The sequence below is a fragment of the Hypanus sabinus genome, chromosome 4 (genome assembly GCF_030144855.1).
Source record: "Hypanus sabinus isolate sHypSab1 chromosome 4, sHypSab1.hap1, whole genome shotgun sequence".
In the NCBI taxonomy this organism is placed as follows: Eukaryota; Metazoa; Chordata; class Chondrichthyes; order Myliobatiformes; family Dasyatidae; genus Hypanus; species Hypanus sabinus.
In genome coordinates this window covers 174,459,976-174,477,129 of record NC_082709.1, presented here as the reverse complement: position 1 = coordinate 174,477,129, position 17,154 = coordinate 174,459,976, and the positions used below count along the sequence as shown (strand labels likewise).

The 17,154-nt window shown below is 44.4% G+C and overlaps 1 protein-coding gene across 3 annotated transcripts in view; it reads left to right on the top strand.

The window, feature by feature from the left end:
• Positions 1 to 17,154, top strand: part of dop1b (DOP1 leucine zipper like protein B) — a 204,075-nt gene that overhangs the window by 63,701 nt on the left and 123,220 nt on the right. For all 3 annotated transcript variants that reach the window (XM_059968854.1, XM_059968855.1, XM_059968856.1), the window contains 4 exons: positions 1,282 to 1,390; positions 7,858 to 8,079; positions 12,544 to 13,171; positions 15,931 to 16,202. In XM_059968854.1, the coding sequence (XP_059824837.1) occupies positions 1,282 to 1,390; positions 7,858 to 8,079; positions 12,544 to 13,171; positions 15,931 to 16,202 (1,231 nt within the window). The remainder of the gene's footprint in view (positions 1 to 1,281; positions 1,391 to 7,857; positions 8,080 to 12,543; positions 13,172 to 15,930; positions 16,203 to 17,154) is intronic.

Genomic DNA, 17,154 nt, shown 5'->3' with positions numbered 1-17,154 from the left:
GTTTCTAAAATCAGTGAACACTACCCCATTATTCCTTTTCTACCCCATTTACAAAGTATCAATGTCAAAATGGAAGTTTTTGCACAGCACTGATGCCACAAAAACAATGCATTTCACAACATATAAAACCCTATAAGACATAAAACATAGAGGCAGAATTAGGCCATTGGGCCAAAAAAGGCTGCCCCACCATCATGGCTAACTTATTATCCCTCCAACCCCATTCCTTCCATCAAATGTTACAGGAAGTCTTCCATTACTTTTGATGCATTTACTAATCAAGATCCTATCAAACTGCTTTAAATATACCAAATGACTTGGCTTCCACGGGTGTTTGTGGCAATGGGTTCTACAGCCTCACCACCCTCTGGCTAAAGGAATTCCTTCTCATGCCTCTTTTAAAGGGATGGCCTTCTATTGTGAGGCTGTGCCCTCTCGATACTCCCACTACAGGAAACATCCTCCCCGCATCCACTATCTCCAGACCTTTCAACATTCGATATGTTTCAATGAGAGCCCCCTCTATAATTCTTCTGAACTCCAGTGAGTGCAGGCCCTGAGCTCCTCATACATTAACTCTTTCATGCCTGGGATCATTCTTATGAGCCTCTCTGGACCTTCTCCAATGCCAGCACAGGCTTTCTTAGGTAAGGGCCCAAGGCTCCTCACAGTAGCAAGTCCGGTTTGACCAATGCCTTGTAAAGCCTCAGTATTACCTCCATGGTCTTATATTCTTGAAGACTCAAAATGAATGCTAACATTGTATTTGCATGCCTTACCATTGACTCAACCTGCAAGTTAACCAAGTGCACTAGGACAGTGATAATAAACCTGATTTTGATCCTGTAAGGACAGATGTATCATGGGCCAAAAACAGGAGCTGGTGTGTTGAGTGGATGTGTTTGGGCGTTGCCTGTACAACGGGATGTTTCCACAGTAGAACATCGAGCAAATTGGATCCCATTCATCCTTCTGTCTCTCTCTGCCTTTATGTTCTGTATTTCTCTTCTGTGGAAGTCTTCCAGACCAGGTGGGCTGAAGAGCAAAAAGAAAGATCCAGGAATTTATCAAGTACTCTAAAGCCATATGTTCGGCTTTCAGTACCTGATATCTTCTGAAGTATTATTGAATCTCAGTGGTTGGGGATTGGTGGTCATTCTCTTAAGTAACACCAACAAACCAAAGACATAACAAACAGCTATCTTGAAGCTTCAAGTAATGAACCGTGCACCACTGTTGAAATAACGTGAGGAATGAAGGGCAATGTTTTCTGACTTACAGGAACAGATCTCAAGTGATGAGCCAGGTGGCAGAGGAAGATGCAAGTCCCCCTCCCACAGTTGAAGAACTCTGCACTTTGTTAGTGTTCCTGTTAGAAGTCATCCCACTGGTATGTTGATATTGATCTGATGTGCAGAACAGGACCACGGTGGTTCCCTGTTCACAGAAAACTTGATTTCCTCCTGTTATTTGTTACTACTTTACACTATTTAAGAGTAACACACACACAAAATGCTGAAGGAACTCAGCAGGCCAGGCAGCATCTATGGAAAAGAGTCCATTTGACGTTTTGGGCTTTCAGCAGCATCAACCATACTCTGTTCCGTAGATGGTATCTGATCTGCTGAGTTCCTCCAGCATTTTGTGTGCGTTGCTTGAATTTCAAGAATCTATGGATTTTCTCTTGTTTGTGACTGGCTTTCCTTTTACCCCTTCCCTTCTCCCTCTTCCCTTCTCCTCGCCCGCCCATCACCTCCCTCTGGTGCCCCTCCAACTTCCCTTTCTCCCATGGTCCACTATCCTATTGGATTCTTCCTCCTTCAGCATTTTACCTCTTCCACCTACCAGCTTCTCACCTCAGCACCCATCTTCCCCTCACTTGTCTTCACTGTCACCTGCCAGGTTGTACTCCTTCCCCATCCCCACCCCCACCTCCTTATTCTGGCTTTTGCCCCTTCCTTTTCAGTCCCGATGGAAGGGTCTCAGTTGAAATGTTGACTGTTTATCCCTCTCCATAGGTTCTGCCTGACATGCTGAATACCCCCAGCATGTTTTGTGTGTGTGTGTGTGTGTGTGTGTGTGTGTGTTACTTCTGCGTTCCCCAGCAACTGCAGGGTCTCTTGTTTACGGTATTAAATGCTGTTTAGGCTGATTTAAGTTTCTGAATTTGATTACTGAGCAGAGTTGTATGTATGTGATGTGTATTCTCAGGATGTTCCACAGTAATTGAAATTGAGATATTGCAATGTGGGGAGTTTGAACAAAGCAAATCACAGAATAATAATGTCATCGGGAACCTGACCTAGTAATAGACATTGAGTAGTGCAGTGTCCTAGTTATAGAAATGTAGAGCACAAAAACAGACCCTTTGGCCCATCATATGCATACTGTCCATTGCACCTATCCATATCTACTTAGAACATAGAAGATTGAGAGGAGATTTGATACAGATATACAAAATTATGAGGGGTATAGATAGGGTAAATGTAAGCAGGCTTTTTCCACTTGGGTGCAATTGGGGGGGACAACAACTAGGTGTCATAGCTTAAGGGTAAAAGGTGAGAAGTTTAAGGGGAACATGAGGGGAAACTTCTCCACTCCAGAGGGTTGTGAGAGTGTGGAATGAGCTGCCAGCATGTGGTCCATGCGAGCTTGATTTCAACGTTTAGGTGAAGTTTGGATAGGTACATGGATGGTAAGAGTATGGAGGGCTAGGGTCCCAGTGCAGGTCTTTGAAAGTAGGCAGTTTAAATGGTTTTCAGCATAGACTAGATGGGCCAAAAGGCCTGTTTCTGCGCTGTACTTCTCTATGACTCTATGGTTCCATTTGTCACCTTCCTTACTGAACTGATTCCAGCAATGTGTTCCTGCTTGCATCCCATCAGTTCCTATCTCCACCTTCACTTTCCCTTTACCCTTGTCAGGCTTTATCTACTAATCTTTTGTTTTCACCTCTCTCTACCTCCGTCATCCACATACAGGTCTTTTAACTCCTCATTTCCCAGAGCTGTGACCTCGATTCAGTAAACCAGTTGCTTCTGGTTTCTTAAGTACAAAGTACACTGCAGATGCTGGGGTCAAAGCAACACACACAACACGCTGGAGGAACTCAGCAGGTCGGGCAGCATCCGTGGAAACGAGTAGTCAATGTTTGGACGAAGGGTCTCAGCCCGAAACGTTGACTGCTCGTTTCCATGGATGCTGCCTGATCTGCTGAGTTCCTCCAGCGTGTTGTATGTGTTGCTTTTGGTTTCTGTCTGTCCTGATTTTGCACAGTAATGTTGCATGTACAGTGCCAGCAATTGGGGTTCATTTCTTCCTGCTGTTTATAAGGAGTTTGTAGGTTCTCCCTGTGACCCTAGGGGTTTCTTCTACATATTCTGGTTTCCTCCCACATTCCAAAGGATAAACCAGTTAGGGTTAGTAAGTGGTAACGAGCTGGATGGACTAAGGAGAGTCACTGGATGTTGTTTACTTGGATTTTCAGAAGGCCTTTGACAAGGCGCCACACATGAGGCTGCTTAGCAAGATAAGAGCACATGAAATTACAGGGAAGATATTTGCATGGATATAAGATTGACTGACTGGCTGGAGGCAAAGAGTAAGAATAAATAGGGTCATTTCTGGTTGGCTGCCAGTGACTAGTAGTGTTCTGCAAGAGTCAGAATTCGGACCACTTCTTTTCATGTTAGATGTCAATTATTTGGATGTCTTTGTGGCCAAGTTTGTGGATAATACAAAGATAGGTGGAGGGAGAGGGATTGCCCTCCCGACTATTTTTGTATTGTCCACAAACTTGAGGAAGTAGGAATCTGCAGAAGGACTTAGATAGATCAGGAGAATGGGCAAAGTGGCAGATGGAATATAGTGTGGGGAAGTGTATGGTCAGGCTGTTTGGTCGAATGAATAAAGGCATGGACTGGTTCCTAAATGGGGAGAAACTTCAAAAATCAGAGGTGCAAATGGACTTGGGAGTCCTTGTGCAGAATTCCCCAAAGGTTAACTTGCAGGTTAAGTCGGTGATAAGGAAGGCAAATGCAGTGTTAGTGTTCGTTTCAAGAGGATGAGAATATAAAAGCGAGTATGTAATGCTGAGGCTTTATAAGGGACGGGTCAGACTGCACTTGGAGTGTTGTGAGCAGTTTTGGGCTCCTGAGCTAAGAAAAGATGTGGCATTGGAGAGGTCCAGAGGAGGTTCATGAGAATAATTTCGGGAATGAAAGGGTTAATGTATGAGGAGAGTTTGATGGGTCTGTACTTGCTGGAGTTTAGAAGACTGAGGAGGATCTCATTGAAACCCATCGAATATTGAGAGGCCTAAATAGAGTGGATGTGGAGAGGATTTTTTTTTATAGTGAGGGAGTCAAGGACCAGAAGGGATGCCCTCAGAATAAAAGGACGTTTATTTAGAACAGATGAGGAGGCATTTCTTTTGCCAGAGGTTGGTGAATCTGTGGAGCTCATCACCACAGATGGCTGTGCAGGCCAAGTCATTGGATATGTTTAAGGCAGAGTTGATGGGTTCTTGACCGGTCAGGCCATGAAAGGTTACGGAGTGAAGGCCGGAGAATGGGGTTGAGGCAGATAATAAATCAGCCATGATGGAAGGAATGGGGAGCAGACGTAGTGGACCAAATGGCGTAATTCTACACTTGTATCTTGTGTTGTTGTGGTATACTATGTTGGCACTGGAATCACGATGACCCTTATGAGTTGTCTCCAGCAAATCCTCGGCTTGTGTTAATTGTTGATGCAAACAAAGTGTTTCACTGTATGTTGCGATGTGTATGTGACAAATGAAGTTCGTCTAATCTAAGAAGAGACAGCAGTAAGAACAGTTCCTTCCCCATTTGAGTTCCTCCAGCAGATTTTTTTGTCACTGTGTTGAAGAAATCACATACGGAATTCTTCATATGATGAAGCAGATGAAGGAAGAGCAGTAGATGTAATCTATATGGATTTCAGCAAGGCATTTGATAAGGTACCCCATGCAAGGCTTATTGAGAAAGTAAGAAGGCATGGGATCCAAGGAGACATTGCTTTGTGGATCCAGAACTGGCTTGCCCACAGAAGGCAAAGAGTGGTTGTAGTCAGGTCATATTCTACATGGAGGTCAGTCACCAGTGGAGTGCCTCAGGGATCTGTTCTGGGACCCTTACTCTTCGTGATTTTTATGAATGACCTGGATGAGGAAGTAGAGGGATGGGTTAGTAAATCTGCTGATGACACAAAGGTTGGGGGTGTTGTGGATAGTGTGGAGGGCTGTCAGAGATTACAGTGGGACATTGATAGGATGCATTATTGGGTTGAGAAATGGCAGATGGAGTTCAACATAGATAAGTGTGAGGTGATTCATTTTGGTAGGTCAAGGATGATGGCAGAGTATACTATTAATGGTAAGACTCTTGGCAGTGTGGAGGATCAGAGGCGTCTTGGGGTTCAAATCCATAGGACACTCAAAGCTGCTGCGCAGGTTGACTGTGGTTAAGAATATGGTGTATTGGCCTTCATCAATCGTGGAATTGAATTTAGGAGCCGAGAGGTAATGTTTCAGCTATATAGGACCCTGGTCAGACTCCACCTAGAGTACTGTGCTCAGTTCTGATCGCCTCACTACAGGAAGGATGTGGAAGCCATAGAAAGGGTGCAGAGGAGATTTACAAGGATGTTGCCTGGATTGGGGAACATGCTTAATGAGAATAGGTTGAGTGAACTCGCCCTTTTCTCCTTGGAGTGACGGAGGATGAGAGGTGACCTAATAGAGGTGTACAAGATGATGAGAGGCGTTGATCGTGTGGATAGTCAGAGGCTTTTTCCCAGGGCTGAAATGGTTGCCACAAGAGGACACAGGTTTAAGATGCTGGGGAGTAGGTAGAGAGGAAATGTCAGGGGTAAGCTTTTTTTACTCAGAGAGCGGTGAGTGCGTGGAATGGGCTGCTAGCAACGGTGGTGGAGGCGGATACAGTAGGGTCTTTTAAGAGACTTTTGGATAGGTACATGGAGATTAGAAAAATAGAGGGCTTTAGATAAGCCTAGTAATCTCTAAGGTAGAGTCATGTTTGGTACAACTTGGTGGGCCGAAGGGCCTGTATTGTGCTGTAGATTTTCTATGTTTCTATGAGTCACAAAGGGCCACATTATCAGTTATATTCTCAGCTCTTCTAACCTGCTAGTGTTTGACCAGTGATCCTTAAAATTTACTTCAGTCTCCAGGTAATTTTTAGCATAGAATCCTACCATTGCCATCTGGTGTCTGTAACCAGCATGACATTAGAACTTGCAATTAGGTAACGACTCCACAGAATGTCCCAGAGTTTCACTGGTTCAGCCACAAATTTACAAATTTCTCTACAGAAGTGGTTGGTCATTGTCTTCTTCTGGGCAGTGTCTTTACAAAACGGATGGCCCCAGCTATTATCAATACTCTTCGGAGCTGGTCTGCCTGGTCGCATAACCAGGACTTGTGATCTTCACCAACTGCTCACACGAACATCCACCACCTGCTGCCATGGCTTCATGTAACCCTGATCCCTGATCGGGGAGTGGGGTTTGCTAAGCCGAGGGTAGAGAGTCTAAAACAAGGGGGCATATATTCAAAATGAGCAGGGAAAAAATTAGGGGAGGTGGTAGGAAAACAATATTTAAAAAAAGATTTGGAGAGGGACGTGCATTGGAAAGGTTCAAGGCAGGGGTTACCAACCTGGGGTTCTCAGACTCCCCCCGGTTATTTTCGGGGTCCATGGCATCCCAGAGGTTGGGAACCCCTGGAGAGGGATAAGGGACCAGCTCAGGCGAACAGCTTGGTCAGCATGGGCAAGATGGGCCAAAGGGCCTGTTTCCATGCTGTACAATTCTATGAATCTGATTCCACAGGGCCTTTGGAACTGCTGCAGATAAACTTGTCTTTCTCTTTGTTCTCATTAACTTGCCTCACGGACCTGTGTTCAGAAGGTACGATTCATTTAACAACTTCCATCATTTCTGTTGAGATTCATTTAGCATAAAATTGAAAATGCTTGTCACTATGAAGAAAAATCAAAACATTGAAAGATCTGCTTTTTATTTTGAGTTATAGACTAATTTATGTTTAATTTTTCAATTGTGTTGAAGTTCAACGTGCATTTATTATCAAAGTATGTATATTGTATACAACCTTGAGATTCGTCTCCTTACAGGCAGCCACTAAACAAAGAAACCCAATGGAACCCACTAAAACAAGACTGCCAAGCACTTAATGTGCAGAAAAATAACAAATTGTGCAAACGACAGAAGTCAGCAAATAAAGTTCAGAGCTGAAGTTCACAAAAGTGACTCCACAGCCACAAAACCAGTTATCACTGCAGCATTGAATTGCCTCCAAGTCTGCTCCGGCAATGGCAAAACCTTGGTTCATTCCCCGCACCTGAGCCGGGCCCCGCTGCCTCAATTCAGCCCGTACCCACCACTCCATCACTGTGCGGCACCGTGGAGACTTCAGTTCGCACCGCAAAGATGCCAGGTCATGCAGGCAGTTCAGGGGCTCAACTCTGAAATGGAAATTATAGGCTATTGATTGCAGTGGTCATATCTGAGAAAATCTGTGATAGATACAGTAATCTGTAGTTTTTTTTTGTTTGTTTTGCTACCAGCAAGTCGATGCTGTGCTTTACCAGTGCCATCTTTGCTCAATATAGTGTTTGTTTTAAGAATGTGTCATTGAGTGAGAGGGGCAGACAGCTGTTGAAAGGCAGAGATGAATATTGTAATGGTCTGGGGATGAGGACATATTTGTTTACTGTTTTACCCATGGAGGTCAAAAATTGTTTTCCTTGTTACTTGAGTATTTTTTTAATGTTTTATTTTCACCATTGCCCTCAGGAGCTGTACATTGAGGTTCAGACTCAGTTTCTCCCTCAAATGCTGTGTCACGTTGTACAGTGTTTGATGGAACACATGGAAAGCCTAAATCTGCAAGAGTTAACAAAGATCCTGAAGATGTGCTGTGTGACGCTCTCCAAAATACAGTTGCCTGCGGCGTTTATGGACACAGAGGCCGGAAGAACGCGAGAAACTGAATTGGACACCAGACGACCATCTGAGGTAAGGGTTCGGATGCTTGTTGGGTTGGGGGAGGGGCCCAAGTCCTGTGGTTTAATCTCAGAGGTGAGAGTGAAATGATCTTATTCATGTCATAAAATCCACAATTACTTTGGATGCCAACGGATTACAGATGGGAAGGGAAAAAGTATAGTTCCCTTCAGATGTACGAACAAAACCGGGCCTATTCCACCATTTGAGTGATCCACCGTTCGATCACAGCTGATTTATTTTCCCTCTCAACGCTATTCTCCTACCTTTTTTCCATAACTTTTACACCCAGACTAATTAAGTACATATCAACCTCGACTTTAAATGTGCCCAATGACTTGACCTCCACAGATGAATTTCACAGATTCACCTTCCTTCGGCTAAAGAAATTCCTTCTCGTCCTTGTTCTGAATGGACGTGTTTGTATTCTGAGTCTGTGCCCTCTGGTCTTAGACTCTCCCACTACTGAAACATCCCAAACACTCCTCACACGTTAACCCTTTCATTCCCAGGCTAATTCTTGTGAAGCTCCTCTGGACTCTCTCCAATGCCAGTACAATTTTGCTCACTCTAGGTCTTACCACTACCTTATAAAGCCTCAGCGTTACATCCTTGCTTTTATATTCTAGTCCTTTCAAAATAAATGCTAACACGTAATGGAGCCTAAACCTGCTCACTGTACTTCGAGCATCTCATGAACTTGGACAGTTTGCACATGAACAAGCCCTTTGACCAACTATTGTATCTTTCAAGTTTCAAACTGACTTTATTATTTTGTGCCCAAAAACAGTGAGGTAAAAGAATGAAAAATGCAAGTGTTTCTACAAATGCTGGAAATTCAGAGCAGCACACACAAAAGGACGAAGAAACTCAGCAGCTCAGGCCTCCTGATGAATGGTCAGAGCAAAGCGCCAACTTGTTTATTCCCCTCTATAGGCGTTGTCTGACCTGATGTGATCCACCACCAGCATAATATGTACTTAGTATTGAACAGAGTACCTGGTGACCGCTGGAGGAACCGAGCAGGCCAGGCAGCACCTACGTTTCAGCCCGAAATACCGACTGTACTCTTTTCCATGGATGCTGCCTGGCCTGCTGAGTTCCTCCAGCATTTTGTGAGTGTTGCTCGGATTTCCAACACCTGCAGATTTTCTCTTCAATGTGGGTTTTCTGACCTTGATGACAACAACTAGCTCTTCGGTTTTATTGACAGTTTGTGTTTGTGGCATTGCTTGGGTTTTGGTCACTTTGCTATGCACTAACTCTTCACTGCTAATCTGGCATGATTAGGTCTTTATAGTGTGAATACCTTATCATTTCTATCTTACCCTTTTGGTGTTTCAACCCCACACAGGATACAGAACCATCCCCCAGTAATATTTCTTGTGACCGATAGTCTCCACATTCACACCAGCACCACCACCCCACCCTAGATTCTACTTCAGCTCTGGTCACCTCATGATGATAAGGACGTGGAGACCTTGGAGAAAATGCAGCGGAGAATTAATAGGACGCTGCCTGGATTGGAGAGCGTGTCTAATGAGGGAAAGTTTGAGCGAGCTAGGGCTTTTATCTGTGGAGTGAAGGCAGATGAGAGGCAACTTGTTGGAGGTGTACAAGATGATAAGAGACATAGGTTGAGTGAACCGACATCATCTTTCTCCCAGGCTGTAAGTGGATAATTCGAGGGTGCATGATTTTAAGGTGACTGGAGGAAAGAATAGTGAGGAATATTAAAGGTGTTCTTTTCTTCACTCAGAGGATGGTGTTACCAGGGGTGGCCATAGAGGCAATAGGGTCATTTGAGAGACCCTTAGTTGGCATGGATGAAAGAAAAATGTGGGCTGTGGGGAAGGGAAGGGTTAGATTAGGGGTTCCCAATCTCAGATTCACTGACCTCTTGGTTAATGGTTTTCGCCCATGGCATAAAAAAGGTTGGGAGCACCTGGGTTAGATTGATATTAGAGTAGGTTAAAAGGTTGGCAGAACATCATAGGGCCTTTACTGGTTTAAGATCAAAGTCCAAGGAACCATTTACAATGGCCTATTAAGTGACTAATTGCATGCCTTTGAGATGGGAAAGGAAAGTGGAGCTGTGGGAGGCAGAAGTACATGTTCATGACGTCCACGTTTACTGTCTCTCAGCTACCCTGATGCCTGGTGTCAGTTATGTGACCTCATTTTCCACCTCTGTGGCCATAAACCCCTCGCACCTCTCCGGAAAGACTCTTTGGGTTCTGGATAGTAAGGTGAAGGGACATAAAATCGGAAAATAAAATCAGGAAGTGAGCTCAGATCGGAGATGAGATGTCAAAAACTAACAGATTACTGATGTAATGTGAGGAGATGTCAGTTGAAATCTAGAGCCCAAGTGGGAGTAGGCACTTTTAAAGAGTTACTGTGTAGCGGGCCAGAGGCTGAGAACTGGGATTAACTGGATATCCATTTTCAGCCACCATGGCGAGAAAATTGCCTGAGAAGCTCGTACAAAACGCTGGAGGATCTCAGCAGGTCAGGCCTATCTGTATCAGGCATGTGATAAAGATAGGCTTTGTTTGTCACATGTATATCGAAACGTACAGTGGAATTCAATCAGCGGGTAATGCGCTGCATAACCCACAAGCGTTGCCACACTTCCAGCCCCAACGCAGCGTACCAGCAACTTGCTAACTATGGAGGGTGGGGGGGGGATAAGGAGCTGATGTGTCAGGCTGAAACCCTCCATGAGGACTTGGGCCCGCAACTTCGGCTGTTTCCCTGCTGAGTTCCGCCAGTGTTTTCTGTGTGAAGATTTCCAGCAGCTGCTGAATCAGAGTCGGGTTTAATATCACTGGGGTACGTCGTGAGATTTACTGCTTTGTGGCAGCGGTACCTTGAAATACATAAGAATAAAAAACTAAAGTACAAGATGAAGCAGTTTGTTTTTCTGTGGTCTGATTGGCCTGCCAATAAGTTTCATTCATTTTATGAAGAGCCAAGAAGCAAGTAGTTTGTTACTGTTGGGATTTTTGCCCCACTCACTGCCCCTGCTGCACACTACCTTTCCACATCCAGCAAACTGGATTCCGATTCAAATTATTCTCTAAAATTGAAATTTGGGACACATTGAAGGCGTTTCTGTCATTACAGTAGAGGTTGGAATATGGAGCAAGGACATTTGTGCTCTCTTTTTGCATAGCTGTCTTTTATGGAGGGGGTGGGTGGGGGGGGTGGTTACTGCACAGAGTTAGAAAAACATTGCAGGGGTTGTAAACTCTGCCAGCTCCATCGTCAGCACCAGACTCCGCACCATTGAGGGCAACTTCAAAAGATGATGCTGCAAAAAGGTGGCATCCATTATGAAGGACTCCCAGCTCCCAGGACATGCCCTCTTCTCATTACTGCCATGAAGAGGTACAAGAGCCTGAAGACACACACTCACATTTCAGGATCAGCTTCTTCCCCTCCCCATGAGATTTCGGAATGGAAAATGAACCCAAGTGCACCTAAAAAAGCACAAAATGCTGGCAGAACTCAGCAGGCCAGACAGCATCTATGGGAGGAGGTAGTGACGACGTTTTGGGCCGAAAACCTTCATCAGGAAGGAAGAAACCCTTCTTCTCCTGATGAAGGGTTTCGGCCTGAAACATCACTACCTCCTCCCATAGATGCTGTCTGGCCTGCTGAGTTCTGCCAGCACTTTGTGCTTTTTTAATTTATTTCCAGCATCTGCAGATTCACTCATGTAACCCAAGTATACCTCCTCACTTTCTTTGCTTTCTTTTTGAACTAATTTAATTGTTTTATATTTATTTTGAATTGTAATATGGAGAGGTCTGGATAGTGTGGACGTGGAGAGGGTATTTCCTGTAACGTGACCGTCTAGGACCAGAGGGCACAGCCTCAGAATGAGGGACGTCTATTCAGAACAGAGATGAGGAGAAGTTTTTGTTTAACCAGAGGGTGGTGAATCTGTGGAATTCATTGCCACAGCCGGCTGTGCAGGCCAAATCATTGGGTATATTTAAGGCAGAGGCCGATAGGTTCTCGATTAATAAGAGTGTCAAAGAGGAGAAGGCAGGAGAATAGGATTGGGAGGGATAATAAATCAGCCATGATGGAATGGTAGAGCAGACTCAATGGGCTGGATGGCCTAATTCTGCTCCCATGTCTTATGGTCTTATAATTTACAGTATATTTTATGTGTTGTACTGTACTGCTGCAGCAAAAGAACATATGCCAGTGATGGTAATCCTGACTCTGATGCTGAATAAACAATTTGCTGGAGGAACTCAGCCAGTTGATCAGTATCAGGGCCCTGTGTCCTGATGCAGGGTTTTGACCTGAGCCATCCACGTTCCCTTTCCTCCCGCGGATGCTGCTTGATCCGCCGAGTTTCTCTGGTAGCTTGTTTATTGCTATTGATCTGAGACTCTTGTTTTGGTCCGAATTTGCCTCTTCCTCGTGATGTACTTTTATTAACTGTGCTCATTTCAGAGTCCTTCGCAGGAGGAAGCCGGTGAGACGACATCTGACGGTGACCACAGTCCAGAAGATGGCACAGACTCGACCTATCCCCCGCTGCCGTCAGAGGACAGCGGAATTGGTTTGAGTGTCATGCCGATTGAGCGATCCCAGGACGCTAGTCAGCCGAGGGTGTCGTCTGAAAACGTCAACGTGTGGAGGAACAATGGGAGCATTCAGATGACCCTGAGAAACACGCAGGGGCTCCTTGCGCACTTCACCTTGAAGTACATCTTCGGGATGAAATGTTGGGCCCAGGGGGAGGACGAGAAAGCGGTCACCGAGGGGCAGAAGATGTGGGAGAAGGGGCAGATCACCATGCCGCAGTTTAAGCAAATGCTCTCCGAGTTCTTCTCTGTCCGTGGGCCGCCGCTGAAGGTGAAGAGCCGTCAGCAAGGCGCCTTCACGCCAGGCGACAGGGGGAGCGGGGGTGAGAGCTGGGACATGGATCGCATGCTGCAGGAGGTGAAGGAGGTGACGCAGGAGTGTCGCCTGGCGTTTGCCGCTATCTGCCAGCTGCTCCTGGATTGCAGCAGCTTTCCTGTCTACGTGTCCTTCAGGGAGATCGAGAGCCTTCACTCCTCTGCGCTCCAATTTGCCGGTAAGCTGATGTCTGCATCATAGAGCAGCACAGGCCTTTCGGCACCTGATACTGTCCAACACTTCCCTCCCACGTAGCTCTTCATTTTCTTTCATCTGTGTGTTTACTGAACTCTCTTAAATGTCCCTAATGTATCTGCCTCTGTCACCATCCCTGGCAGGCCATTCCACACGCTCACCACTCTGTTTAATTTTTTTTCATTTAAAAACTTGGCCTCAGATTTGCTCAACCTTTCCTCATAAGAGAAGCTGTCTAGTCCATGTGGTATCCTGGTAAATCTCCTTGTACCCTCTCTAAAACTTTCACCTCCTTTCATTAGAGAGGCAACCAGAACTGAACACAGTACAGTGTGGTCTAACCAGAGTTTTATAGAGCTGAAACATCCACTTTGTGGCTGTTGAACTCAATTGACTAATGACAGCCAACCTACCATATGACTTCTTAACCATCCTATCAATTTCACAGCAACTTTAAGAGGTCTATGCATGTGAATCTCAAGATCCCGCTGCTCTTCCACATTGCTAAAAGTCCTGGTATTAACCTTGAAATCTGCCTTCAAGTTTGGCCTCCTAAGGTGTGTCACTTCACAGTTTTCCAGATGGAATTCCATCTGCCCATTCAGGATCCTATCAGTGTCCTGCTGTAGTCCTCAATGACTTTCTGTACTATCCGCAACACCACCAACTTTCATGTCATCTGCAAACTTACTAACCTCTTCCAAGTCATTATAAAAATCATCTTCCTTGGGCACAAGCTCTGACTTTGCCATTTATTACTGCTCTTTTTAAGTTCAGATGGCACACACAGCGGCGTAGAATGCTTTTTAGGGTTAAGGAGAAATTCCTTTTCCACCTATGCCCTCCCAGCTTCTTACTTCATCTTCATTCCCCTCCTCTACCCACCAGGACCTGCTGAAGGGTCTCAGCACAAAATGTCAACTGTACTCTTTTCCATGGATGCTCCTGGCCTGCTGAGTTCCTCCAGCATTTTGTGTGTACACCTTCCCTCTTACTTGGCCTCACCTATCAGTTTGTGCTCCTTTCCCTCCATTCACCTTCGTCACTCTTCCTCACCAGTCCTGATGAAGAGTCTCAGCCTGAAATGTCATCTGTTTACTCCCCTCTATTGATGTTGATCTGCTGAGTTCCTCCAGCATTTTGTGTGTGTTCCTTTACGTAAAGCATTGTGAATCTTGGGAATTTATCATCTTAGGTTGTGGCACCTTGGACATCAAACGTGTTATAGGTGTCGTGGAAAAGTATTACAGATCAGTCGGACTCAGAGAGCATCTGCTTCTGAAATCTTTATTGTCACATGATATCATGGAGAGCACAGGCTCCTAAAAGCAGAGCTCCACAGTTCTACCTGACCAAGAGACTTCAGTCTTATTTATACTACGGTCATACGTGACTAGAAGCACTAAGGTACAGATAGCAGAAGTAAAAATCATTTTGCTTTTCGTGCAATGAAGCAAACATAGTTCCAGTTTTAGTCTTAGCATTTGAAGTATAGTTAGACCTCCACATCTTGCATAGGACGTGAAAGACATGACACGTCTATTCAAGGTAAGGCTTAGCATTTAATTCCTTATTTGTCTATTCAAGGCAAAGCTTAACGATTAATTCCTTATTTGTTAGTAAAACTGAAGTTAACCCTTGAGCCCTTGTAAGAATTCAAGAATATTCTTAATTTTCTCCCACAATAGGCTAATGGATCTCTGGTCTAAAATTGAGGGGGAGTATAGAGATCCAGCCTCTGATGATCCGGGTTTGCTCCAGATCTCTGGTGCTGCTCTGTGCGGAGCCGATAGATTCACCCTACCCCCCAGTGATTTCCTTTGGCTGCTCTCGTTTCCTCCCAAACTGTAAAGGCAGGCAGATGGGTAGGATATTTGGCTGCTGTAAGTGGCCCCTGGTCTGCAGGTGATTGGTAGAATGTGGGAGGAATTGGTGATACCGCAGGAGGAGTAAAATTGGTTGAGTATAAATGGTGGTTGATCTTTGGCACGGAATTGCTCCACTAGAGTTCCTCCACCTATTTAACACTAGCCTAATCACATAACAATTTACAATGATAGTTTAACCTACCAACTGGTCTTTGGAGTGTGGGAGGAAACTCAGAAGAAACACACACTGTCACGGGGAGAACATGCAAACTCCTTACAGACCATGTCGGTGCCGGGTATAATGACAAGAAAGGATGTGCTGATATTGGAGAAGGTTCAAAGAGGGTTCACAAAAACTATTCTGGGATGGAAAGGCTTCTCATGTGAGGAGTGTTTGATGGCTCTAGAGCTGTACTCACTGGAATTCAGAAGAATGAGGGGGCACCTCATTGAAACCTACTGAATTTTGAAAGGCCTTGATAGAATGGACGTGCAAAGGATGTTTCCAATGGTGGGGGAGTCTAAGACCAGAGGACACAGCCTCAGAATAGAGGGGTGTTCTTTCAGAACAGAGATGAAGAGGAATTTCTCTAGCCAGAAGGTGGTGAATCTGTGGAATTCTTTGCCCCAGTTGGCTGTAGAGGCCACGTCTTTATGTATATTTAAGGCAAAGGTTGATAGATTCTTGATTGGTCAGGACATGAAGGGATATGGGGAGAAGGCAGGAGATTGGGGCTGAAAGAGAAATGGATCAGCTGTGATGAAATGGTGGAGCAGATTTAATAGGCCAAATGGCTTAATCTGCTCCTATGTCTTATGCTCTTATAATAATAATGATATTAATGAATTCTGCCTTTTTATTTACATCCTGCAGGTGATGCTGATGCTTGTCTTCCCCTCTGGCTGAAATCACTCATGACTTTATCGTGTTGTATCAGCGACTGTGACGTGCAGAATGTTGCAATATCCACTTTGCTGGAAATCATCAATCGCTCTCACTCGTTAGCACTTGTTATTGAAGACAAGGTCAAGCGTTACAAAACCTCTGAATATAAAACGTTTATTGAGAAGCTGCAGATGATAACCGCGCCACCCATTACACAAACAACTCTGAAGCTGATCGCAGACAACACTAATTTCTATCAGGTACCCGATGTGGAAATTATTATTTCAGTGTGAAGTTAGGACTTTTTCAACCTTTCGGATGTTTGAAATCCATCACTGAAAACTGAATAAAATGTAACTTTGATAGAACTCTTTAACAAATATTTTACAATGCCAGCGATACAATTGATTTAAAGAATGGCTCTTGGACATAACTTTGTAGTCAAAGGTAGGAATGCACCAGTGAGTAACCCTGGCACAGATGGCAGGGGATGTTTTGGAATGTTCTTGTTATTTATGGTTATTGCTAATTAATTGCAGATATTATAGAAACTGAAGTGTTGCATTTACCTGAGAATTTTTTTCTAACTGGACGTACTTGATTTTGTCACAAATAATTAAATACAACATAGAGAGTGGTGAATCTGTGGAATTCTGTGCCACAGGAAACATTTGAGGCCGTATTTATCATTGGCTATATTTAAGAGGAAGTTAGATATGGCCCTTGTGGCTAAAGGGATCAGGGGGTATGGAGAGAAAGCAGGTACGGGGTTCTGAGTTGGATGATCAGCCATGATCATACTGAATGGTGGTGCAGGCTCGAAGGGCTGAATGGCCTACTCCTGCACCTATTTTCTATGTTTCTTAGTTTCTAACACCCCTAAACTAAACAAAAATTGAAAAATGTGAGGTCCACTCTATACATAGTCTGTTTATATATTTAAAAAAAGACTTGTTTGTATAAACACAAGAGATTCATTGGTGTAGAACAATACACTGACATTGCTGGAGGAACTCAGCAGGTCAGACAGCATCTGTGGAGAAGAATAAAAGGTCCTTTCAGTGCAGTTTTTAAAGGAAAAAATCATATAGTTTAGGGCTAATTATGTGTTTACCTATGGAGAAAAATTGGGCACTTGTTGTTATTAAAGGGAAAATGAATCAGCTGTTAATTTCTGTAATGAATGGCAATTGTTGATAAATGCCCAAAATC